Genomic DNA, 24,391 nt, shown 5'->3' with positions numbered 1-24,391 from the left:
GTGCCGTTTTGATTGAGGATTGTTTTGCAATTTGATTCGAGTTGAATTTAAAAAACAAAAACAAAAAAAACAAAAAAAAAATTGAAAAAAGTGATAACACGCTCGGTGGGACTCGAACCCACAATCGTCTGATTAGAAGTCAGACGCCTTATCCATTAGGCCACGAGCGCACAGTTTTCTTTGCACATTATCTAACAATTTTCAGTTAAACTAAAATCTTCAAGAAATAAATGAATGAAATAAGAAAAAAAAATCACGCTCGGTGGGACTCGAACCCACAATCGTCTGATTAGAAGTCAGACGCCTTATCCATTAGGCCACGAGCGCCTCTGTGGTAATGAAACTATTCAATTAGGTTAAATAGATGTTCAATCTGTAGTTCATTCCTCTATGTTTAGTTACTTCTTGCTCTTCACCTGTTTTTTATACCTGTAGCTCAGAGAGAAGTAGAAAGGGATGTAAAAGAATAAAGCATTCAATGAGAAGCTTGATGAGATTCCGGCCATTGTGTTGCAATACAAGCTACAAGTTAGTTCATTTTCGCTTCCCAAAGTTGTTTCAGATTAATCCTCTTTCAAGCTTTGCCAAACCATCCAAGTCTAAGAAAACCAAAGAGACCATCCAGTTGGAAAAGGAAAAGCAAAAGGAGACTGGCGCCATTTGGTCTTTTTTCAGTGATATTACTGAGAATTTACGTACCAATGACTTCTCTGCGGAAGCTACCTCATCTGGAATTTTGATACCCAAAGAAAATAGTGTACGGGACAGTGCGGTTGTGGAAGGGTCCTCGCCTTGTTCCCCAACTGTTTGTAAAAATGCCGAGGATGGTAGATTACAAGAAAATGAGGAGATTTCGGTGTTGGAAGATATCCAGTTGGGCAATTTGGTTGGAGATGATGTTAGCCCGGTTGTTCATGAGGTAACAAAAATTGTTCGGGCGGAAGATGATTCTGTTTCGATGGAAGAACGGTTAGCAAACATGAGTGTTCAGTTGGATTCCGAAATCGTCGATAAAGTGTTGAAGAGGTGCTTCAAAGTGCCACATTTAGCTATGCGGTTCTTCAATTGGGTAAAGCTCAGAGATGGATTATGTCATACAACTAAGACATACAATACCATGCTTCACATAGCTGGGGAAGCTAAAGAAATTGAGCTCATGGAAAGGCTGGTGGAGGAAATGGAGAAGAGCTCGTGGGAACAGGATATTAAGACTTGGACCATTCTTATCTCACATTACGGGAAGGCAAAATTGATTGGCAAATCCTTATTGATCTATGACAAAATGAGAAAATCTGGTAGTGAACCGGATGCATTGGTTTATAAGGTGATGATAAGTTCGCTTTGTGATGCTGGTAAAGCAGAAATTGCTATGGAGTTTTACCGGGAAATGGTCCAGAAGGACATTGGACTTGATCTTAGATTGTATAAGATGCTGTTGAGTTGCATAGCAATGTCTGGAGATACTGATTCTCTTCACTTAGTTGCGGATGACATGATGAAAATTTCACAGATTTCTGATCACATTGTTTATGGTTGTGTGCTAAGGAGTTTTTGTATTTCTGGGAGAATCAGAGAAGCTTTAGAATTTACACGGGACCTTAAGAATAAAGGTGTAGCTCTTGCTCGTGAATACTTAGAGACCTTACTGAAAGGACTCTGTAGAGCTGGTAGGATTGAAGATGCTTTGGAAATTTTGAACATTTTGAAGAAAAGAGATATTGTTGATGGAAAGGTTTATGCTATTATTATCAATGGGTATTTAAGAAGAAATGATGTTTCAAATGCGATTGATTTGTTTCAGAAGATGAAAGAATCAGGGCATTCACCTACAACTTCTACCTACACAGAGTTAATGCAACACCTCTTCAGAGCGAACCAGTATCAAAAAGGCTGCGAGTTATATAATGAGATGCTGGAAAGAGGACCTAAGCCAGATAGTGTGGCAATCACAGCAATGGTTGCAGGTCACATTCGCCAAAACCGAATATCTGAAGCATGGAAAGTTTTCAAGAGTATGGAAGATGAAGGCATCAGACCCACATGGAAATCATATTCGATATTCATTAAGGAGCTGTGCAGAATTTCAGAAATGGATGAGATTGTCAAGGTTTTGAATGACATGCAAGCTTCTAAGATTGTAATTGGAGACAAAGTATTCAATTGGGTTGTAGCTCATATGGAGAAAAAAGGAGAAGTTTATAAGGTTGAAAAGGTAAAGCTGATGCAGAGAACATATAAACTTTACCCTCAAGAAGGAAAGGTGTCTGGTGATGATGGATTCAAGGGACAGGAAATCAATATGGACTTAGTTTACCAGTCAGAACCAGTGATCAAGCATTGTGATCAAGTGGAGCCACTTTCAGAGGCTTATAATGAGCAGGATTTGCATGAAGTTTGTAGACTATTATCTTCATCACTGGATTGGAGAATGATTCAAGGTGCTTTGGAAGAACGCACCATTCAATTCACACCAGAATTTGTTTTGGAGGTATTGCGGAATAGCTATATGAATGGTTATGCTGCATTACAGTTTTTCTCATGGGTGTCAAAGCGTACTGGTTATTGCCATACAACAGAAACATACAACATGGCTATCAAACTTGCAGGACGTGGTAAAGATTTTAAGCACATGAGACACCTTTTCTACGAGATGAGAAGAAAAGGTTACTTGACAACATCTGATACATGGACAATAATGATAATGCTATATGGTCGGACAGGTTTAACTGAGATTGCTTTGAAGATTTTTGATGAGATGAAAGCTTATAATTGTAAACCAACTGACAGTACCTACAAGTATTTGATCATGTCTCTTTGTGAGAAGAAAGGTAGGAAGGTAGATGAAGCCATGGATATATTCCAACAGATGCTGCATGCAGGACATATACCAGACAGAGAACTGGTTGAAACTTATCTTGGTTGTTTATGTGAAGTTGGCAAGCTGTTGGACGCCAGAAAATGCACAGATTCTCTTCATAAAGTTGGGTTCACAGTTCCTCTCAGTTATTCCTTGAATATCAGGGCTCTTTGTCGAGCTGGGAGGATAGAAGAAGCTTTGGCAATGGCAGATGAAGTTGGGGCAGAGCGAACTACATTGGATCAGTATACTTATGGAAGCCTTGTTCATGCACTATTACAGAAAGGACGTATAGAAGAAGCCCTGGCCAAGGTGGATTCTATGAAGCAGGAAGGCATCAATCCGACCGTCCATGTCTATACATCCTTAATAGTTCATTTCCTGAAAGAGAAGAAGATAGAAAGAGCTTTGGAAACTCTTCAACAAATGCAGCAGGAGGGTTGTGAACCCACAGTTGTAACTTACTCAGCACTGATTCGTGGATTTATGGATATAGGGAAGGTTGCTGATGCATGGAACGTCTTCTACTTTATGAAACTAAAAGGACCTTCACCAGACTTCAAAACTTATTCATTGTTCATCACTTGTCTCTGTAGAGTAGGTAAATCTGAAGAAGCTCTGCGGCTAATACATGAAATGCCGAAAAGTGGGATTGTTCCAAGTAGTGTCAATTTTAGAACAGTCTTTTATGGGCTAAACAGAGAAGGTAAGAAGGATTTGGCATACACTGTAATGCAACAGAAGTCAGATTTAATAAGAAAACGCAAGTTCATAGCATAATTCATTCTTATTGTTTCTGCTGGATGTTTTATAATTATCTTCCAGTTTTGCACTAAAAATGTTCATTATGCCTTTCATTTTTTACATTTACATATGCCAAACTGCCAACGGTAATTTTACTGAATAACTTTAGTTATATATATATATATATATATAAAGAATAAGTTTAGTGTCATTACTAGCGTTATTTATTTCATGATACGTATGTGCAACATAATCTTCATGACCGCTAGAGATATCAAAAATTGATGATTGAAAGCCTAATCCAGGGTCTTGGCCCCATGCTTGTTTCTCTTATGTTTTTTGACCAGTAGTAACGAAACACTTCAGGAAAAAAGAAATTTTTACTTGGTTTTAGAAATTTGTTGGGGAAGTTTTTCCAAAATTTCTTGTATTGTTTTAGAAAACTTTCAAGGTAACAGAGCAAAGCATGAAATTAATAAGATAGCAAATAGATGCTCACATTGAAAAGCAGAGCGCAAAAAGTATCAACCATAATTATAATTGTTTGATAAGATAATAAATAATCCTTACACTTCCGTGAGCTCTTGTGAGAAAATGTGAAAAGAGAAAATACATGCATCATAGTCGTGTATCCTTCCCCAGTCTTAACAACCCTAGTAAAAGTGAATGTTGAGAATGCTCGCAATTTTTCACAGAAAAAGTAGATGCCTCTCTGCCATGTGTTGCCAAAAGAATAAATCTGTGACGGTGAATATGTCTACGGACACAACCGCAAATTCATCCTTGCATTTTTTAAATTTTGTTTTTTCTCTATCACTCGCTGATAAGTGTTCTCATAAGGTCTTCAATAAATTCCTCCTGAAAAGAGAGAGAAGAACATATATCAACCTACAGCTTTACATCAAACAAAGAGAGATGCTTAAGAAGAAGAATGAAATTTCCCTGGGTATGAAGAATGTATATAATCATCACTTACATATTCTTTGTTAAGTCATCTGCTAGTGAAACCTTGCAGCTAAATTTTGTTCACAGAAAAGCACCGATGCTGACACTGATGGCAAACATGGGCACTCTGACCACCAAGCGCCCGAAAATAGTTAGGAAATCACTAGAAATGTATTAACATTCATCCTAGATTTGAGATATTTAGCTGTAAGGAGGTAAAGTCAAAATTCCATGGTAACGATGCCAGATATAAAGATTAGTGAAAACATAAACATCAAAGATACCTATATCAGAGCTTTTTCACAATTTCTTCATTGACACGCTCATAGTAAGTCATTCTCCGAATAGATTTACGAGCATCTCCAAAGTTCCGGTTACGAAATGCAATTGCAAATAAGTTTGACCAGTGTTCTAGTTTCTCTTGCATCTGGATAAACAAGAATTGAGAAAATCAAATGGCAGGAAGAAGTGGGAAAAAAACATTAACTGTGCATATTCATTATTCTGGTTCACAAAGAGTTATCCTTTGAGACTTTCTTCTTGGATCATCTAAAATCATATTGTGTCATCACTTTCTATGGTATCTGGCAATCTGATTGACTAAGTTGTGGTATTTGAAAATTTTTAACTAGTAGAGTAAATAATAGTTAAGTTCTCCAGAACATAGCATATTTGCAACAAATAAGAATTCAAAATTAACTATATTACTCAAGCTCATACTAAAATCACCATTCCTAATTTCTTACCAAGACATGAACAGAAGAGGGCCCAGACATACCTGTGACTGAAGCTGTTTTAAAGCCTGAGAGTCAGCTGCCTCTTCAACAGCTTCCCTGATTTCCATAATCTGCAGTACACATTGAGAAAGTATTAAAGCAAAAAACCAAGTAGAGTTCTATCGCTACTAAAAACCAAGAAGAAACTTTTTTCCACGTTAGCAAATTCGTTGGAACGAAAATACAAACTCCTCACTACATGGATGAATATTCAAAAGGGAAGCATAATTGTCATACATCAAACAAACTACAAACAACAGACATTAATACGAAGAGTTAATCACCATTATAAATTACCTCAGCTAGCAAGTCTGGCTCTGAAATTGTTTCTTCTTCATCAACATCTACACCTTCCAGTTTCAGCTGAAATAGGAATAGCTAACTATAATTTCATGCATTTTTATCAAATAGAAGTACAAGTAGGATGATTGTACTTTCCAAATCACTAAGAGATCTTAAAAGACATACAACTCTAAAGAGTATTTTAAAATCATAGAGGTCCTGATAAAAATTGAACCAGGGAAACTCCCATACAGCCTTCCTAACCCCTCAACCCACCATTATCAATTATACAATCAAACCAGGTTTCTCAGATAAAAGCTGGGAATGACGCAAACAGCATGGTAAAGAAATATGAAAATTACAAGTGCTTTTTATATAACTATATATATATATATATATATGGACATATAAATATCGAATTCAAATTCATCTGTGAAATAAAAGAATTAAAAAATAAATAAAAAAAGGTGAAAACCCAAACATGGAATATAAACTTACAATGTAAATTGCCCTTGACAAAGGCTTGTTAAGTGTTCGAAATGCATCAATCACCCGAGCAGACTGCTCAGCAGCATATTCTCTTTCTCTCTAATCACAATAACAGAACAATTAACTCAGAAGCTCTTAAAAAAAATAATAAATAAAAATAAATAAATAAATTCTTGGTATTCAATATTTGCATTAGACAAACCTCTGATTTTGAATGAACTAAATCAGGATGCAACTTTTTCTGCCAGTCCTTGTACTTCCGCTCCAAATTGTCGTCCTCAATATCATATTTCTTCTCCCTGGTGAGATTTCGAACAATAATATTACAAAGCAAGAACTTGATTTCAAACTCTGAAAATTAATTGGAATCCATTTCAAAATTACTTACAAACCGAATATCCGAAAGTAATCCACCGACTGATCAACGGGTTGAATGCAACGGCAAGACCGACAAACCAGAAACGGCGCCGCCTCAGCTTCAGCATTACAATTCCAACACTTGGCGTCGACTACTTTCTCCGCCGATTGAGTAGAGAGAGAGCACCTTCCGGAGAGTTTGGAACTGCCCAAAAAATCAAAACCGCGGCTGGGAAAGAGACCGCAGTTCTCTGAATTGGAGGGCGAAAAAGAAGCAAGAATTGGTTGTGTTCTTGCGGCGGAGCTGATCGGAACGCGTTGTGTTAAGCGAAGAGCTCGTCGGACAATGGAGGATAAAGGAATCCATAGCTTTTGCTTCGACATCGCACCCGAAACCCACTTACGCGACTGGTTTGATTGCTTCCTTGCATCACTTGCTAGCTGGTACAAAAATGGTATCCCGACCCGACCCGATCCCGTAACGGTTCATGGTTGTTGGCCTGGACGGTTCCGTGCACTGCCACGTCAACGGTCCGGTCCAATTCCTTATTTACATAAGCTGAGCTAACCGGACCTATTATCAAGTATAGGCCACTTGTTCAGGCCCAAAACCGCAATAGTTATTGATTTTGATTTTGATTTTCTCTCTTTCATTATACCTTTTCTTTTTTATATTTTGTAAGAAAGGAATAAATCTTGTTATAGAAAATAATAAGAATATATATATATATATATATATATGTATATTTTGCTGCACAATCGTTTACCTGAGAATGTTTAATAAATTTGGAACACCAAACAGAATAACAGCACAAACTATTTTGACACATAAATTGGCCAACAACATTTCGATAGAATGTAAAAGCCTTTCTTCCATTATTATAACTTAATCCAGCATCCAAAGAGTCTTTTGCCAACTAGAATGTATTTATGTATGTGTATATATAAATATATAGAAAAATTCTATGGTGCGGACTATATCTAAGCCAACGTTTTTTTTTCAAAATGCGTCTGTTTAGATGTGAGCCGCATGCAGACCGATCCGCACGGTAGAACTACTCTAATATATATATATATATATATATATATAATTTACACAGTTGATAATTCTAAGAGACCTTATTTTCACAAACAAAATGTTACACTTTCTTGTCTCGTCTATTAGCCTTGAAATATGGTGTCACCTCAAAAATCTAAACTCCTTCTTCAACCTCTTAAGAAATCAACTGCCCTGAATTGCCGCGGAAACAACATAACAACTGTTTTTTCTGCTTGTTGCTCGGCTTATTTCTTCCATTGAAACTGCTTCTATGAACACCATTAGGCTCGCTGCTTAAATGGTCCAAAAATGGTAACTCTGTCATTCCATGTTTGTTGGAATAGAAATCAACTTGGTTGGTTTTAGCATCACTAGGAACCACAAGTTTCTGCTCTGGGGAAGCTGGTGCTATTCGGTTATGGTTGACTTCTTTTGAGAAAGAATTTGATCCTCCACGCCTGCAAATAAAACATTTTGGAGATTAGTCGTTAGTACACCTTTGTGTACTCATCAAACTGATTAGTGTTTTAGATTATGTTCTGCAAAACAATTTTACAGATTTTTAAAGAGGAAACATTTTACAAAGCTCTCTTGTTTCCCAGAAAATAGATAAAAGGAAGTCAGTAAAAAACATTGATATATAAGAATAAGAACCATTGATCCGCTTTTAGACCCTATAACAAATGAAGCAAAGAAATCCAGAATTAATAATTTCAGAATCTATCACATCATTGGTACTATGACAATAATTAAAAATCAGACCAGAGGTGTGAGAATATGTGCAGTTAATAAAGATAAATATGACACTTTAATTAGAGCATAAGTACCTGGATCTCTGAATACCAAAGCTATTCCTAACCGATTCATGAGAGGTCCTCTCTGTAGCTTCTTTTTTAGGTAACTCAATATTTGAACAAACTCCATCTTCCTCTAAAGATTTTGAACCCATACCTGCATTACTTTTATCTGGAGGCTTCTCACAGGTGAACCCAAATGAGACCCGTGCTTGTTCATTTAATCCATATTCCCGAACTATAGAAATGGCCTTTTCTAATGTTTCTAGAGCTTTTTCCACCTCTGAACTAATAGCAATATTTCTTGTATCACTTACATGAGACCCTTCTGTGGTTTTCTTTATTAGAACTTGATCCTCAATTCTCTGGCTGTCTTCAGTCTCCACCTCTTCAATCTCACAGAGAGCTCCTCCACCTGAAACTTGCATAGTCTCCTGTGGAGATTCACTTGCATGGTTATCAGAATGAACCTTCTGATCCATTACCTTAAAATCATCTAGCTTACTTGTACTTAGATGTTTTTCAGGGACACTGGTGATTTCAATATTAAGATCTTCTAATCCTTTTTGAGACCTATTTGACTTATTCATGGAATAAAGAGCATCACGCATGTGAGAGTATAATGGATCCTTCAAGGCCTTAATGAAATCTTCATCGCTGGTAAAGCTAGAAGCCACTGCCTGCAACAGAAATACAAACATGACAGGATAAGGATGTTTATAAGCAGGGGCAAGAATGCTCGACCAATAGAAGTCAACATTTATTTTGGATCTTGGAGAAGGTAAAGGAAAGGAAAAGATATTGCTAAAATTTCTTGAAAAATCAGAAGCCTTGTATGGATCATTTAGTTAGATTGAATAAGAATAAATTCCTAACTTCAATAGTAAATGAGGACATATATGCATGTGCAAGTGTGTGTGTGTGTGTGTGTGTGTGTCAACCTAAATGCTTATATATAATCATATAAGAAACATATAACCTTTTGATAGAGTCTGAAACCACTGCCAATGAGCTGTCTTGAGATAAAATTAATAAGAGATGGTGGAACAAAGTCCAGCTTCATATCCATACTTGCTATGGTCCTACAAAATTTAAAATATTCAAAGCTTTAATTATAGGATTGCTATACACTCTTATGCTCTTGTGCATATATGAAGCAGGACAAATTTTTTTTTTTCCCCCTTTTATCTGGTCTCAATTTACACCAAATAACCAAAACTTACCGAAAATAACTTCTTTCTGGGGTCACCTTTTGCAAAGCAAAACCTCCCACCACATCTATCCTCACCACATCCTTTGCTTCAGGGATTGCCTCACTACTAAAGCCATGAGTTGTAATACTAATGTCTTCGGAATCAGAAATCTGAGATCAAAATTGTGACGATTTTTGTTCAGATTTCAAAGTAGCTGGATTCAGACGCACGTGAGCGTATACGCACACATATATATAGAAACCCATCGCAAGCAAACCAACAAAGAAAAGAGATAATCAAATCTATGAACATTTTAAGCTAGTACCGTGTTTAAGAGAACAATAACCAGATCATCTTCAAGGTACTCAAATAAAAAATAGTGCACAACAGCCTCTCTAGATGACAGTGGCCATGAAACCTTCACCCTTTCTCCCAAAAAAAAAATGGAAAAATAAGCATTCAAAAATGGAAGATGTTCATTAAAGTTTAGAAAATCAGATAAGCAAAATATGTTTAACATATAATATAGTTTTGTGGTTTTATTTACCTCACTAAAGATATCTGTTCACCAAACCGGACTTTATGCAAACATTTGGAAGAGAGAATTTTGAAACTTGGGATAGTTGACTGAGGCCACCTGGAAGACGAAAAGGATTAAAAGATGTTAAATATTCTCTAAGGAAATCCCTTCCCTCAACAGTAAACGTGCTCACTATGACCATTGAAACATTTAGCATATCAAAAGAGAAAGATGGACATGACTATTTATGCTGTAGATGCAACAACTGCATTAAGTGCATTGTGAAAGAAAATAATAAGGAAAGGATATTTTTTCCCTCTTTCAGCAAGGATGAGGAATCAAATACCCAAAAACTAACAAAAAAACACCAAGCAATGATATGGCAGGGCCTATCAACCACAGGACAATCTTCAAATAATACAGGCAGAACAGAAAATATAAAGAGAACTAAAATTGAAATTGAAAATACAACTCATACCATTTCTTGTAGAGAGCTGACTCCCATGAAAGACATAAACCTGCAATAAGATATGGAACTTGTCTTGAATATTTTGATTTAAAAATATATTTAACAGTCTAAGAAATCTGACCTAACCAAAGTTTATTATCTAAGACAAAGCTCAGAATATTTATGCATTTCGGTTTAACTTACAGGTATCTACAGGTCCATCAACATAGCCTTCAACAAGTAATGTATGAAATGGACTGCCTTGGGCTCCTTCACGATACATTACACGGAACTCTTCATTATCCTGTTTTAACTGTAAATATAGAGTATGCTCTTAATCACATGGTGTCCAATACTTTTGTGATTGAAATTCATCAAAGGACTGTTCATAAAATAATTATATTTGAATCCCTCTCACATGTAGACCCATGAATAATGGAATAGAAAGCAGGCTAACAACTATAATTACAAGTGATGAGAATCCAAACTACAAATGTGAAAGAAATGGATTAACTTTATCACATTCAAAACAATAATGAAACTTTCAAACATAAGAAGGTACATGCAGTTGAAACTTCAAACCAGTTAAAACTTTAGAAGAGTTTAAAATTTTAATTTCAACAGTAAAAGATCAACATTTTAGAAGTTTTTCACCATCAAAAGAAGGGCTATAAGCATAACCATTGTCTACATGTGTCGCAAACAAAGACATAAGAAATTATCAATTAACCAATAAGGTAGCTTCTCTTTTCTTTTTTTCATTTTTTTTTTCTTTTTTTTTTTTTTTTTTTCTTTTTTAACTACAAGACCAATTAGGCTCATCCCCATACTTTTTCTACTATTTCATAATAAAAGACTTGACTAAACGGAAGAAATGTTAAAGGTTCAAGAAAGAGAGAAAGGGATAAGATTATTTAGATCAAGAAGGATTAAACAACAAAAACATTAAATTCAATACGTTTTGCAGTTTAAATAGCATACTTTCCATTCTGGTTGTGATGTCTCAGGAGTTTTATATTCTGCATTGTCATTTACAGAAACACTTCTCAACATATCAAGAAAGTTTGATACTTCAGCAGTCCTTTTTTCTATCAAATTTTCTTTAGGTCCTGCATACCCAGAAATCTAAAATCATAAAGTGATGAGCAATATAAACTAGGCTTTTCTTACTATCAGCAGTTCATAGCAGTGTATCAGATTATTAATTGCCATCAATTATAGGAATCAAAAGTAGTACTTTAGGAATTAATAACCTTCATTATCTTGCCCTGAAGAACGTAGAAATTGATTCTTCACAAGGACTTTCAGCGTCTCCGCATTTGATAGATAGGGAGATGTCAATGTTTTATCTAGTCTCTCCCTATACTGAACGATCTTTCGTTTTTTCTCCATCTCTGTAACTCCAAACAAGCCAGGAAGCTTCCTCTCTCAGTAACTTATGGGAAAAGTAATCTGAGTATTATTGATAAATTTAGATATTATCACCTGAAGTTCCATAATAAAAGAAATACTTTAGTCACAAAACAAAGAATAATTATGGAACGGCCTGTTAAAAAGAAAAAACAAAAACAAAAACAATAATTACCCTTTTGCATACAAGTTTAATTAATATGCAAATTAATTTATAACCAGGCAAAGCAATTCAAAATATTTGTACTATACCAAAACAGTGAACAAAATAACAGCATAATTAGATAAGTGCTGAGCTCGTATTTTCCTCCTGTGAGGCACATGAAACTATAAAGCTTTAAAAGTCCATAGAAAAGGAAAGGTCTCACTCTGTTTTCAAATTCAATAAACTTTATGCCAAATAAACCATAGAATGGACCAAATTTACAAATTCCGGGACGGTTTAGCAATCTTTCAAACACCAACAAAGAACAAGAAAATATAATGTAAACGAAATGAATTAAAGAGAAGAATTATTAACTCCACAAAGAATAAATACTCTTCAACTCTGACTCCACAAAGCCACAATAGCAGGCAAAGAACAAAACTTTAGCATCCACATATGCAAATAAGCATCAAAATTCATCAGAAACTGCTATAAAAGAAGAGCAAGGTATCGAAAAAATGAAAGTACCCCACATACATATTCAATGAAAATCATCAAAATTCCAACTCAATAAATCAAGTACCTTGAACTTAGCTCCTTCAATAACTCCAAAAAGGTTCTGAGCATAGAACCCAGAACCAAAACAATAAAAAAGAACTTCTTCCACCAACCAAATCAAAATGCAGATCTCAAAGCCTATAGAATCAATCTCATCCTGGAAATGGAGACAAGACCACCTGAAGCGGCAACACCTAGACGGATACAGAACATGGGATGTTGTTGTACCTTCTTTTTTTCTTGGGTGTATCGAATTTCCAGAAACCAAGCAGAGAATCACCAATGTAAACAACCCACCTCCAAAAATGACTAAAAAAAGCTTTCAAAGTTAAATAAAATATTATGGAAATTAAACAAGAAAAATATAAAATAATCAATAAAAAAGGAGTATCTAGACATGGGTTTTTTTTTTTTTTTTTTTTTCTCTTGGTACTGACTTTTTTTTTTTTTTTGGTTTCTGACGCACAGAGTGCTGTAGGACCACCACCACGTCGGAACGCGGTAGGTACTCGCTTAATTTAAGAGGGTGGGTTGGTTTGGATTGGAGCCTTTTTTTTTTGTTGGGGGGGGGAGCATATGATAAGAAAAAGTAAATTTATTTTTGCAGGTGGTCATGACTCGTGAACTAACTGGTAGTATTTGTACGAAAGGTACAATGGAACACGTGTTGACTTGTCGCGGCTTTCACGCAAGGAATTCTATCCTCTTCGTTTTCCCTTTTAGTGTTTTTTTTTTTTTGATCCCGGCAACTGGATTTCGCTCCTCCAATGCGCGATTCTTTAGCGGATTTTGTTTCCAGAACCATTATCAAAGTAAACTTAAACAAGGGTTAAATGAATTGATATAAGTATTTTTGAAACTAACAACTACATATTCATTAGTTTTTTTAATAAAAATTTTGTTCACATAGAAGAAATCCTACAATCCAAAACTCTTTCTTACATATAAACTAAATCAAACGGACTTTGTTCCCTTTATCTGACTCGCTCTCCTCCTCCACCTCTTGTTCCGCGGTTGAAATTTTAGTTTGACTCTTGTTCTCAATATTTGCAAATTTATTATTGTTTTTTTCTTATCGGTTTTTTTCTTTTCTTTCTTTTTTTTTTTTTTCCTCATGTTTTTTTGGAGATCTAGTTGCGTGGTTTATTTTTATTCTTTTTTGCAATAATGGACAAAGAATAAGATTCCCCGTCACTTCTATTTGATATCTTATCACATGCTTATATAATTTTTTATTTTTCTTTTAAAGAAAAATAATGATGATTTTATTTAAAATTATGCATACAAAAAATAATTCCAATTGATATTTTATAAAAGGTATACAAAAATTTTTATTTAGAATAAATGGGATTTTTCTAGTGGAGATTATATTTGGATGCTATAATAAAAAAGAAGGTGATATTTATTAAATGCTTTTACAATTTTTTTACTCATAACAAAAAAAAAAAAAGGTTTTTATGATGGTTATTTGATTTGGAATTTAGCACAAAAAAAAAAAAAAATCTACATATTTACATTTGTTATTTATATAAATGGAAAGTGCATAAATTTTATAGGACCATGTGTTGTGGTACTTAATTGCCCTTTTTGTTTTTTTCTCTCTTAAATGGTGCAACCACACAGATAGAGACACATGATCCTTATTTTGTATGCTCGGCAGCTACATAAATTGCAGGTTGGTTGTAGATATTCGAATGGTTGGTGGTCGTCAATAACCTTTTTTTCATTTAAATTTCAATGCGTCAAAATCAGTTTGAATGATGGTATAACACTCTGGCTAACAGTATGTTTGGCACCGTTTTTTTTTTTTTTCTTTTTTTTCTTTTTTATCCAAAAACATTTTTATGATAGTTAGAAGCTCTTTTTTTTAAAAAAAAAAAAAATTTAAATGTTTGACAACAATTAATAAATATTTGTTGATAAAAAAATATTTTTTTAAATTATTTTAGAATAATTAAAATTTTCAAACAAAGATTTACGTGAAAAATTCAATAATTTTTTAATATAATTTTTTATTTACAACTATATACATATTAATTTTTTAATATTTTTATAAAAAAATTTATTATGAAAAATTTTATAAGAAAAAACTTTAATTTTATAAGCTATACTAAATGGATACTAAACTTTATATTCATTTAAAAAAATATATAGGGAATATTATGTCTGACTTTAAGATTTTTATTAATCACAATTTAATTTTTAAAATTTTTAAAATTACAAGTAACACTTCTAAATGAGTGTAAATAATGTTATTTCAAAGGATAATATTTTATAACGATTAGAAGGAAAGAAGGAAAGATGATAGGTTTTTTTAGAACCTAAAAGGAGATTAATAATATTTTAAAATTAAATAAATTAGTTAATATTTAATTGAAATATCAAATATATATATATATATATATAATTATTTTAAAATATAATAATAATAATAATAATATCATTTTGGGTTTGATTTCTAACTAAAATAAGTAGTTGAGCTTGCAAAAATATTGTGAGAAATTTAAGTATGATTGATACAGGTATGAGGGCTGAATAATTAATAAAAGACTATCACATCCAATTTGGAAAAAGATTTATGGTTTGCCACCTACCCATGGACATGTCAATATGGATACTAAAAGCTGTGGTTATTGAAATATCGATGATATATTACATATAGTTGGAGTCATTTTCTAATTTCTATTATGTTCCGTTTTCTTTTTAAATAGATTGTGTTTAATTTAGTACCATAGGATTATGCCAATAAAAATAAAATAAAAAACAAAAGAAAGAAAGAAAGAAAGAAAGAAAGAAAATTGATGTTAAAAAAATCAAAATCAAAATTAACAAGGAATAAGGAATATCAAAACTTAAAAAAAAAAAAAAAGTAGTGTTGACAGACAATAAAGATATAAGGTTGGATGAATGTTATAATTTAAAATTAATTTCAAAAATAATAAACATATCAATTTTGTCCATAAATATATTTATTGTCCATTATCTACCATAATAATAATTGGGTTGTTAAAGATAATCCAAATTCAATTTTTTTTTAGAAAAAAGTTTACAGATGAAATAGTTTTTTGAGAAGCGTTAATTTTAAAAATTAATATTAATTCATGTTTACAATATAATACAAATTTACCTCATTTTAAATGATTTTGAAAATAATTTATTATTATTATTTTTAAAGAAAAGTTAAAAAAAACCGTTGCTGATTAGAAGCATTTAATCCTGACCGTTGACGATAAGATGGACCCGCATTGCCCTTCTGTTCCGTCAAATGGACCAATTCCCAAACCAAACAACGCCTTTCTCTGTGATAACCGTGGATAACCATATCACCTTTTTGGCAGCCAGAGCTGATTTTAGTCTGTCCCCTCTAATAGGTAACCCCTCTTAATTCTTCGCCGATGTTTCTTTGTTTTATTTATTTATTTATTTGTTTTTAATTAATTATTACTTTTTTTATTTCTATTTTTCTAATTTCTCAGAATGTACGGAGTTTTCTTTCAATTTTTACCAGCAGCCAAACAGAACATGATCAGATTTCGATCTCATGCTCTCAATCCAATCACCGTTTTTTCGAAAATTTTGAAACCCTGATAACTTTACATGGCGAAACTTGAGCTGTCGAATTTGATACGTTATCTGCATTGTTTGGCTGCCCTGGAAGTTCTTCTTCTGCCCAGCCCCCCACAACCAAAAAAAAAGAAAAAGAAAAAGAAAAGAATTTTCATTCTCAAAATAAGTTTTCTCATTTTGAGGACGGGACGGGAAAATAAGAATTCCATTTGGTTTAATTACCTAGTAACATTAATTCTAATATCCATAATTTGATTCTTCTTTAGCAAAAATATGAAAGAATATGTTAAATGTCATTGTTTGAATAAATCACATTATAAAATGAAGGATGGTTGAATTCATCAAAGAAACTAATGATGATAATAAGAATAATCAAAAGAAGTATGATTGAAGAAGTTTAAAATGTATGACAAAACTGCAAACACCTAAGAATATCATATCACTACCTCTAGCAGTCCTTCAAGAGTTGGGAAGCTAATAGCTATGTCATGTGGTTGTTTGAAAGTAAGTATCTTAGTGGTCCAGAAACTTTAAAGACCTTCTCTCTCATTACAAAGTATTCTTATTTAGATATATCTTGGTTTTGGTTTCATCATTTACTGAAATGCAAATTTGACTTATATTTTTTTTAGGCCATTTGAGTTGTACATCTTTGTTTGGTTTTGTTTTTCAAGAGATTGAAAGGTAGAACCTTTATATGTTTGAGTAACGTCATTCTTTCTGATCATTTTGAGCTCTTGTATTACTCTGTTCAAGTAGATTAAGGGTTAGACGTTTGAGTGCTAGCATCCATGGAATGCACTTTGAATTCTATTGAAACACATGCTTGTCTCGCTGATCATTAAAAAGTATCTGCTATGAACTTCATAGGAAATTGGCCCTATTCACTTTATTGAGAACCCGCAAAATTCAAATACAACCTAAATCCATAATTAGAAATTTATTGGATTGTACTTACGACAGTTCTCTTCCACTAGCCATGCAAGTTGTCTGCTGTGTGTGCCCTCACTTAAGGAATGTGGTCCTATAATTTATAGACAAAGTCTGTTAGGGTAAATTGAATAAGTGTAAACCGTTGTGACATAAAACATGAATTAGCCTATGCTATAGTTTATTTCTTTTTACTTTTTGCATACAAAAGTGGCACAGGCAGCTGGGTTTGGAGTTCAATTTTACTTTGTTCTTGTCTATTTCCTTATGTAGAGGTAGAATATACATAGTTTGAAAAGCTAATCTAAATATTGATGGATAATTCATAATTAAGTTACTACTACAAATTACTGTTTGTTTGGTCTGTAAGATTATTTTGAATTATTTAGATGTCTGATTCAGTATTCACAAGTATGAGAGCTTCTTTCTTCATTGTAGATCTTTCATATTTTTCATGTGATATAAGGATGGACGATGGTTTTTCCAGTCATGGTGACAATTTGAGGGCTAATTGGACTCCACCCCAGGACAACTATTTTGTTGACCTTTTAGTAGAACAAGTGCGCAAAGGGAGCAAGACTGGTCATGGTTTTAGGAAACAAGCCTGGACTGAGATGATTGTATCTTTTAATAGCAAATTCGGATTTAAATATGACACAGATGTTCTAAAAAACCGATATAAAAGATTAAGGAAGCAATACAATGACATGAAGATTCTTATTGATAGGGGTGAGTTTAAGTGGGATGAATCACAGAAGATGATAACAGCTGATGATGATGTTTGGGATGACTATATCAAGGTATGATGTTTTGTCCAAATGTTTCAACACCACCATCAATATATCAAATTTTCAAATTGCAATTATCTTGTACATGCATAATGCAGGCCAACCCTGAAATGCAACCATACACAAGAAGAGTTGTCCCATACTACAATGACTTGTGCACAATATGCGGACATGCTGTAGCTGATGGAAGATACAGTCTTTCGTGTTTTGATTTAGACTTTGAGAGTGAAGGTGCATGCAGTATTTAATTGAATGGTTTTTTTTTCATGTCAGTTTGGTACTTTAACTACATTTACTCTATTTGATCCATTTCTGCATGCATTGGATTACATTATTTATATTTACGTATTCTGATCTTTTGCAGTTAAAGAAATAGAAGATGAAACTCCCATGATTGGTGATCCTAAAAAAATTGAGTGGTCGCAGTCCATGGACCAATTTTTCATTGAACTAATGTTGGACCAGGTGCATAAAGGGAATAAAATTGGTCGCAATTTCAAGAAGAAATCTTGGGTGTACATGATCACCTCTTTTAATACAAAATTTGCTTTCCATTACAGTAGGAGTGTCCTGAAAAATCGTTATATTATTTTGAGGAGGCATTATTGTAGCATAAAGATTCTACTCAGTCAAAAAGGGTTTAGCTGGAATGATAAACAGCAAAAGGTTCTAGCTGATGATCAAGTGTGGGATGATTATGTCATGGTATCCAAGTTCTTCAATATTGGGAACTTTTTATGTTTCAACTACTTATGATTGTTCCTGTGTTTTTGCTGATGTCTATTGCTTTTGCCTTGATATGAACACAGGAAAATCCCAACTTTCGAATGTACAGAAATAAAATGATGCCGTGTTATACTTACATGTGCATTATCTGTGGCAACGAAGCTGCCAGGAGAAAAACTCTTCCAACCCGCAAGCCAATTATGCAGAAGGAAACCCTTAAAAATAATGCTAATGGAGAAGCTAAGCCTGTTATTAATAAAAGCAATTCATACGAACAGGCATTATGCTCAGATGGTATTAAGAATCCATCAGATCAGAAGAGAAGGGCTCAACCCAAAATGACACCAACCTTACAGCCATCTAAAAGAGAACGAAGGACAGATGACTGTGTGGCCGATGCTCTAGACAAGATGACAGCCGCGGTTTCATCATTGACCAAGGGACTGGGACAAACGAAGAAAGAAAAATCTGTATCAGCAGAGACTGTGATTAAAGTATTGCAGACTATTCCAGACATTGACGACGATCTGTTGCTGGATGCCTGTGATTTTTTGGAGGATGAGAGGAGAGCTAGAACCTTTTTAGCTCTGGATTCCACTCTTCGAAAGAAATGGTTGGTTAGGAAGCTTCGTCTGGATTAATTGCATGCAGTCTCTCTTCTTTTCCATATTTCCTCTTAAAATTAGTCTTCTATATAAATTTGTTAATCGCTAGTTTTGAAATGTGATTTTTTTTCAGCCCATTTAGTTTCAGACATTATAAGCACACTTCATACTGCACATGTTTTATTTACACTGATGAGTCTTGAAGTGATTAATTTATCTGTATATACATAGTACTTGTACTCTGGTTTATTTAATTATATAGCGGGGAAAGCAAAAGAAAATATCCAATGTGAAAATCTTTTATTGAAGAAACACTTTGAATATCCAAGTATAAACTTTGGAAAACTGTTAGAATTAACCGTATTTCTCACTGTTTGGAAACAAAAACAAAATTGCCAGCCAAGACACTGCGAGTCAAGGATAACTCCTTCCTGTTCTAACAACAGGATCGATTACCTTAACCGAATTTACACCCAAATAATCCCTCTCAAACACTCTCCTTTCTGTTTCCTCCGTCTTCTCGGCCAACTTGGTCCTCAACTCTTCCAAGGCAAACTTGAACCTCTGAAGTTCATGCAACTCCATATGCTCAAACTCCTCATCCCACCAAAACTCGCAGGTGCCGTTGCCTCCTCTCACCTCTATCTTTTCCCTATGATTCTTGGCATTCACACCGCAGATTTCACCTTGGCTATGTGCAGGACCTAAGAAACGATGGATGACAGTGTCGGGAGATGAGTGGCCAAACACGTATGGCCTTTCTCCAGGAGAGAAAACGATGATAGCAATCTCAGAACCAGACAAGAGGCATAATTGGCTTGCCTTTTTGAAGAGGCCATTTCTACGCTTAGAGAAGGTGACAATGAGGTTGTCTTTGTTTACTATCTTCTTGATTTCGATCCTCTTGCGGCCCGTGCCTCCTTGTCTTGCAACACTACTACTATCTGCCATGACCAAATTATGTACGTACTTTGACTTCTGAGTAGTATAGCTATGGCGATTTCTAGGAGGAGGATATATATATATATATATATATGTATATATTTATATTTATATATATGAACAACGTGATCTTTTGAAAGGTAAGCTTCTGTTATGGGTTGTTAAATCAGTGAAATTTTTAGAGAAAAAAGGAAAGTAAAAAGGATATAAATTATTAGTGCAATGAAAAGAGAACAAGGAAAGGCAACAGCTTCCTTCTTTCCTTCTATGGACCTCCTATAGATTTTATTCTTCTAATTTTACGTTCGACTTGCATGCAATGTCAGATTTCTTTTCCACTTTTTTTGTCCTTTCTAAAGTTGTTTTCCATCTGTGTTTTTTTTTTTTTTTTTTTTTTTTTGGTGTGATGTTGTTAATGCCTTAAAGATTATTGTATTTCTCAATTGAAAAAATAAATGATAATAAAATCCTCAAATCTTTTATCTATATATATATATATATATATATATATGTGCATATGTAATGCATATATATAATATATTAAATAATATCTATACATTCAAAAGAGCAATCGTTTTATTACAACGGTGTTCTTTATTGTTCTCAAGGAGAGAAAAAAAACTTTTATTCACCAAAAAAAAAAGGAGAGAAAAAACTTTTATATATAACTTATTTTATTTTACTAAATAAGTCATATTATTTTAGCAATTTCATGTATTATTTTTTGTTGGGATTTGACACTTTTTATTTTTTTATTTTTTATTTTATTTTTTTGTTTCAAATTCAAAATATATGCATCAAGAACATATATAGTACACTGTACATATGTTGTACACAAGTAGCAATAATTTTATGTTAAAATACTAAAATCATAAATTAGGACATAAATAATTATTGCCTTTAAGGATGTGTACACAAATAAAAAAATATTAAAAATAACTATATCAAAGAATATTTAAGCATCCTAATCAGGAAAATTTGATTCATTATGGGATAAGAAAATTCTTTTGAATATAATAATATTTAGTCATACAGTACCTTAAAAAAAATAAATAAATAAAAGTATAACAAAAATGCTCACAGAAAAGTTGAACACGGGTTCGGACTGGCCCGTATGTAACGGGTTTCTGGATCGGTTAATAAATCCGAGATGATGACCCGGGCTTTCGTTTTTTGCGCAGCTTCGCTGTTTTACTTGTCTCTGCGACTCGCTGCTTCAGAGCTCCAACGTACTGCCGTCGAGGTAAGTCTTCTAAGCCCACCTTCTTCAACTGCCTATGCTCCCATTTTTCCGGCTCTACTTTCACTCTCTGTTTGGTTCCTGCGAAAATTAAACTAAAGTAGAATGAAAAATGACTGAATAATACATGATTTTAGATTGAGCTGATTTATACTGTCTTCGTTGAAACTGGAATTACTAAAAACTCGGAGAGGTTTAGTTATCAATATTTCTAGGGCACCCCCACCAAGTGCCTAATAGAGCATTATATGCCGTTGAAATGCTTTGTATTTGTTATGATTATTTACTCATCGTAATGTGTTTGATAAAATGCGCCAGTGAAATGCGTTATGTTCGCTGTAATTACTTTGTTATCGTAATGTGTTTGATAAAATGCTTCATTTATAGAAACTTGGGGTTTAGGTTTATCTTTTAGACACTGTACTTGTTTTCTAAACTTCATATCTTAAGTTTTTAAAGTAAGTTTATTTCTCCAATGGGTGTTGCTCGAACAGTTTAAATCTTTTGTAGTTCTAGAAGGGAATGCTTGAATTAGGCTTGTTAAGGATCTAAAAGATAATTAATTTAAGTTAGTATTTCCCTAATTAATTTAAGTTAGTATTTCCCTCTTCCCTCTTGTCTCCCTTTTATGAGCTATGTGCTTGTGTTTTTATTTTTTATTTTTTTGTTTATTTTGTGTTTTCAAATTTCTCTGTCTTCATTCTACAGTATTTTTGTATATCTATCTGAACCGCAACTTACTCTTTATAGTTCATCTAATTTTATACAGGAGATCCTTTATTGAATAACATTTTGAAGCCATGGTTGGCTGGCAAAGACATATACAATCCTTATTTCGTCATGTTGGGAAAAGAGTAGAATACAATTACAATCAATCTGCCAACTTATATTCTTCTCATTTAGAATCATTTCTTACACCTGGTTAGTGTCTTAATCCCTCTGGTGAAAGGATAATGCTAAAAATTATTCTAGTATTAATTTTTAATAGGTTTGATATGTTAATGTTACTGATGCTTTTAAATTTTTGCAGCTGAATTGCCTTATTTGCAAAGACTTTTGAAGCCACCTTCTGCAACAATTTCAAGGCCCTTTTATCAGTATTTCCAACAGTTGGTAATACTAATTAATTTCAACTCCTTTTTCACATAGATTTTGTGAAATTCAGTTCTTCTTAAGTAGCACAAACACTTTGAAACTGTTAGTGCAGCATCCTAAACATGCTTCTTATGCATGCTAAGAAGGTAAAAGAATGAAGTTTTCTTAGAGTGGTGGTGAGACTTATCTAACTAACAATGGCATACTTGGATAAATTTGTATGTTTATTCCTCCATTCGCTATCCTTGCTTTGCAGTCATAATCTGTTTTGTTCTTATGTTTGCACAGGGAGTTTCCAGTTCAAGGAAGTTACTAGCAGATGCGTCTGAAGAAACACCTGTACGGTCTCCATTGACTCCTGTTTTGGCATTAAACAGTGGGAAAGATGAAGACCAGAAGCAAAAAGCACTTTCTAAACCTTCTAAAGTTCAAGCTGTTTTAAAGGGTATAAAACAGGTACAGGATATTCCAGTTTCACATATGTTTTCTTTAATGTTTTAAGGTTTCTACCATATCAAAACTTTTCAAGCATTATTTTTGGGGCATCTGGATATCGTGTAGATATTGATTTTTCTTTTTCGCTTTACATGGTCATTTCAAAGAAATCATTGATTCCGAAAGCAGCTTCTTTCTAGTCCACCTTTCTCTTTCATCTTCGTTGTTAATTTGGTTGATGATCTATTTTTTCTCAAGAGTCCTAAGAAGGTCAACTTGGTTGCTGCATTGGTTCGTGGAATGCGTGTGGAAGATGCATTATTGCAGTTGCAAGTGACAGTAAAGCGGGCTTCAAAAACTGTCTATCAGGTTATATAATCACTTTTCACCTTGTTCAGTCAGACGATTGTAGATTATGTTATGCAATCTTTCTTTTCTTTTCTTTTCTTTTTTCTTTCTTTCTTTGGGAAGAGATGTGATGGGGTCGGACCTTTATATACTCCCTTTTATTCTATTTTATTTTTTCCTTGCAAATAGCAAGTCATCATCATCTAAGATGATTCAGCCGTATAAGACAATTTAGCATTTGTATTTTCTAGTAATTTTTAGTTTGTTAACTTGAACCAATGTATAGTCTTTCACGCGGTAAGGGTATTCATAACTGCTGGAGATGAGGAATTATTAGTTTTATTTTTTTGGCTTTCAGCAGAATGTAAACAACATTTAACAAGTAACTGCGATTTGCAGGTTATTCACTCGGCCCGAGCAAATGCAACTCATAATCATGGATTGGATCCGGACCGTCTTCTTGTTGGTACATAGTGTCTTTAAAACTTTTCTTATTTTCTAATTTTCTTTTAACCTGCTTATTCTGTATTCTATTTTTGTGCAGCTGAGGCCTTTGTTGGAAAAGGGTTCTTTAAAAAGAGAGTTTCCTACCATGCTAAAGGAAAATGTGGAATCAAAGTGAGACCAGAATGCCGCTTGACAGTGGTAGTAAGGGAAACTACTCCCGAAGAGGAAGCTGAGATAGCCAGACTGAGAGTCCATAATTTCCGCAAGCTCACCAAGCGGGAAAGAAGGCTTGTTCCTCATAAGCTTATCGAGACTACACCAGTTTGGAACCGCAAAGGCAAAGGAAAAGCCAGCCATGAACCAAGTGGAATGACTGCATGAGCAAAGCTTCCTTCGTCTTTTCACGTTTTATTACAAAGTGTAGAAGTGTCAGGGACCTCCTCCCCTATCATTGCATTTTACTAGAAAAAATTGTCTTGCGAAATGTGAAAGAAAAAGTACCAGAAAAAGAAGCAATCTTGTTTGGTTTTCTGATTTTAAGAAGCTTAAGGTGAAGAATGCCATCCAAAATTTTTTTAATTTTGTTACTTGCTGGGATAATAAAATTTATAAAATATTGAAATGACTAGTACATTTTTTTTTCTTTTGGGTGTGTGAATTGGATTAAGGCTCTCATGTTACTTATTCTTCCTTTACTTACATAAGCAGGGC

General features: G+C 33.8%; 6 protein-coding genes and 2 non-coding genes across 15 annotated transcripts; 3 read left to right on the top strand and 5 right to left on the bottom strand.

Moving 5' to 3' along the window:
• Window positions 1–97: 97 nt before the first annotated feature.
• On the bottom strand, window positions 98–170 carry TRNAR-UCU (transfer RNA arginine (anticodon UCU)). The gene has a single exon. It is a non-coding gene; the product is annotated as a tRNA-Arg (tRNA).
• Window positions 171–254: 84 nt separating this feature from the next.
• On the bottom strand, window positions 255–327 carry TRNAR-UCU (transfer RNA arginine (anticodon UCU)). The gene has a single exon. It is a non-coding gene; the product is annotated as a tRNA-Arg (tRNA).
• Window positions 328–400: 73 nt separating this feature from the next.
• LOC107408417 (putative pentatricopeptide repeat-containing protein At5g06400, mitochondrial) lies at window positions 401–3,696 on the top strand. Its single transcript, XM_016015808.4, has one exon. The coding sequence runs from the start codon at window positions 479–481 to the stop codon at window positions 3,635–3,637; it is 3,159 nt and encodes a 1,052-aa protein (XP_015871294.3). The 5' UTR covers window positions 401–478; the 3' UTR covers window positions 3,638–3,696.
• A 429-nt stretch (window positions 3,697–4,125) lies between these two features.
• Window positions 4,126–6,885, bottom strand: LOC107433614 (iron-sulfur cluster co-chaperone protein HscB homolog). The gene is made up of 8 exons (XM_016044912.4): window positions 6,482–6,885; window positions 6,296–6,392; window positions 6,103–6,192; window positions 5,620–5,685; window positions 5,325–5,393; window positions 4,831–4,973; window positions 4,578–4,673; window positions 4,126–4,459 (listed from the first exon to the last, which is right to left on the bottom strand). The coding sequence occupies exons 1-6, from the start codon at window positions 6,832–6,834 to the stop codon at window positions 4,836–4,838; spliced, it is 813 nt and encodes a 270-aa protein (XP_015900398.1). The 5' UTR covers window positions 6,835–6,885; the 3' UTR covers window positions 4,126–4,459; window positions 4,578–4,673; window positions 4,831–4,835.
• A 419-nt stretch (window positions 6,886–7,304) lies between these two features.
• LOC107407909 (uncharacterized) lies at window positions 7,305–13,646 on the bottom strand. Of its 3 annotated transcripts, none has more exons than XM_025069905.3 (11): window positions 12,583–13,646; window positions 11,698–11,838; window positions 11,426–11,553; window positions 10,649–10,757; window positions 10,475–10,514; window positions 10,024–10,113; window positions 9,802–9,901; window positions 9,507–9,646; window positions 9,263–9,365; window positions 8,317–8,963; window positions 7,305–7,947 (listed from the first exon to the last, which is right to left on the bottom strand). In XM_025069905.3, exons 2-11 carry the CDS (start codon window positions 11,834–11,836, stop codon window positions 7,665–7,667), a joined length of 1,779 nt encoding a protein of 592 aa, XP_024925673.3. In that variant the 5' UTR covers window positions 11,837–11,838; window positions 12,583–13,646; the 3' UTR covers window positions 7,305–7,664. The 3 variants fall into 3 exon arrangements, with proteins under 3 accessions (XP_024925673.3, XP_060668792.1, XP_015870731.3); XM_060812809.1 differs by having other exon boundaries at window positions 11,698–11,929; window positions 12,583–13,645; XM_016015245.4 differs by lacking the exons at window positions 11,426–11,553; window positions 12,583–13,646 and having other exon boundaries at window positions 11,698–11,840.
• Window positions 13,647–15,791: 2,145 nt separating this feature from the next.
• LOC107408765 (L10-interacting MYB domain-containing protein) lies at window positions 15,792–19,414 on the top strand. Of its 6 annotated transcripts, none has more exons than XM_048465570.2 (5): window positions 15,792–15,928; window positions 17,521–17,854; window positions 17,941–18,073; window positions 18,207–18,547; window positions 18,652–19,414. In XM_048465570.2, exons 2-5 carry the CDS (start codon window positions 17,522–17,524, stop codon window positions 19,207–19,209), a joined length of 1,365 nt encoding a protein of 454 aa, XP_048321527.2. In that variant the 5' UTR covers window positions 15,792–15,928; window position 17,521; the 3' UTR covers window positions 19,210–19,414. The 6 variants fall into 6 exon arrangements, with proteins under 6 accessions (XP_048321527.2, XP_060668770.1, XP_048321526.2 ...); XM_060812787.1 differs by having other exon boundaries at window positions 15,798–15,928; window positions 16,034–17,854; XM_048465569.2 differs by having other exon boundaries at window positions 15,799–15,928; window positions 17,493–17,854.
• Window positions 19,415–19,532: 118 nt separating this feature from the next.
• Window positions 19,533–20,134, bottom strand: LOC107408764 (agamous-like MADS-box protein AGL62). Its single transcript, XM_016016242.4, has one exon. The coding sequence runs from the start codon at window positions 20,122–20,124 to the stop codon at window positions 19,588–19,590; it is 537 nt and encodes a 178-aa protein (XP_015871728.3). The 5' UTR covers window positions 20,125–20,134; the 3' UTR covers window positions 19,533–19,587.
• A 1,156-nt stretch (window positions 20,135–21,290) lies between these two features.
• On the top strand, window positions 21,291–24,324 carry LOC107433646 (uncharacterized). The gene is made up of 7 exons (XM_016044956.4): window positions 21,291–21,358; window positions 22,125–22,276; window positions 22,386–22,468; window positions 22,739–22,906; window positions 23,144–23,254; window positions 23,633–23,699; window positions 23,778–24,324. The coding sequence occupies exons 2-7, from the start codon at window positions 22,156–22,158 to the stop codon at window positions 24,059–24,061; spliced, it is 834 nt and encodes a 277-aa protein (XP_015900442.3). The 5' UTR covers window positions 21,291–21,358; window positions 22,125–22,155; the 3' UTR covers window positions 24,062–24,324.
• Window positions 24,325–24,391: the final 67 nt, after the last annotated feature.

This window comes from Ziziphus jujuba, chromosome 11 (genome assembly GCF_031755915.1).
Source record: "Ziziphus jujuba cultivar Dongzao chromosome 11, ASM3175591v1".
Classification (NCBI taxonomy): domain Eukaryota; kingdom Viridiplantae; phylum Streptophyta; class Magnoliopsida; order Rosales; family Rhamnaceae; genus Ziziphus; species Ziziphus jujuba.
The sequence above is the reverse complement of the archived record's forward strand: the minus strand, read 5'-3'. Positions and strand labels throughout refer to the sequence as shown.

Excerpts from the sequence above, each read along its gene's own strand:
- LOC107408417 (XM_016015808.4), top strand. The coding sequence starts at position 479 with ATGAGAAGCTTGATGAGATTCCGGCCATTGTGTTGCAATACAAGCTAC.
- LOC107433614 (XM_016044912.4), bottom strand. The coding sequence starts at position 6,834 with ATGTCGAAGCAAAAGCTATGGATTCCTTTATCCTCCATTGTCCGACGA. Across the intron at positions 6,193-6,295 it reads TAGTTCATTCAAAATCAGAG|AGAGAAAGAGAATATGCTGC; the intron begins GTTTGTCTAATG and ends TATTGTGATTAG. Across the intron at positions 5,686-6,102 it reads TGTCAAGGGCAATTTACATT|CTGAAACTGGAAGGTGTAGA; the intron begins GTAAGTTTATAT and ends TTCCTATTTCAG.
- LOC107407909 (XM_025069905.3), bottom strand. The coding sequence starts at position 11,836 with ATGGAGAAAAAACGAAAGATCGTTCAGTATAGGGAGAGACTAGATAAA. Across the intron at positions 10,114-10,474 it reads TCAGCTCTCTACAAGAAATG|GTGGCCTCAGTCAACTATCC; the intron begins GTATGAGTTGTA and ends TTCGTCTTCCAG. Across the intron at positions 9,902-10,023 it reads GAACAGATATCTTTAGTGAG|GGTGAAGGTTTCATGGCCAC; the intron begins GTAAATAAAACC and ends TTTGGGAGAAAG.
- LOC107408765 (XM_048465569.2), top strand. The coding sequence starts at position 15,823 with ATGGACCAATTCCCAAACCAAACAACGCCTTTCTCTGTGATAACCGTG. Across the intron at positions 18,074-18,206 it reads TTTAGACTTTGAGAGTGAAG|TTAAAGAAATAGAAGATGAA; the intron begins GTGCATGCAGTA and ends GATCTTTTGCAG. Across the intron at positions 18,548-18,651 it reads TGTGGGATGATTATGTCATG|GAAAATCCCAACTTTCGAAT; the intron begins GTATCCAAGTTC and ends ATATGAACACAG.
- LOC107408764 (XM_016016242.4), bottom strand. The coding sequence starts at position 20,124 with ATGGCAGATAGTAGTAGTGTTGCAAGACAAGGAGGCACGGGCCGCAAG.
- LOC107433646 (XM_016044956.4), top strand. The coding sequence starts at position 22,156 with ATGGTTGGCTGGCAAAGACATATACAATCCTTATTTCGTCATGTTGGG. Across the intron at positions 22,907-23,143 it reads TTTTAAAGGGTATAAAACAG|AGTCCTAAGAAGGTCAACTT; the intron begins GTACAGGATATT and ends TTTTTTCTCAAG. Across the intron at positions 23,700-23,777 it reads TCCGGACCGTCTTCTTGTTG|CTGAGGCCTTTGTTGGAAAA; the intron begins GTACATAGTGTC and ends ATTTTTGTGCAG.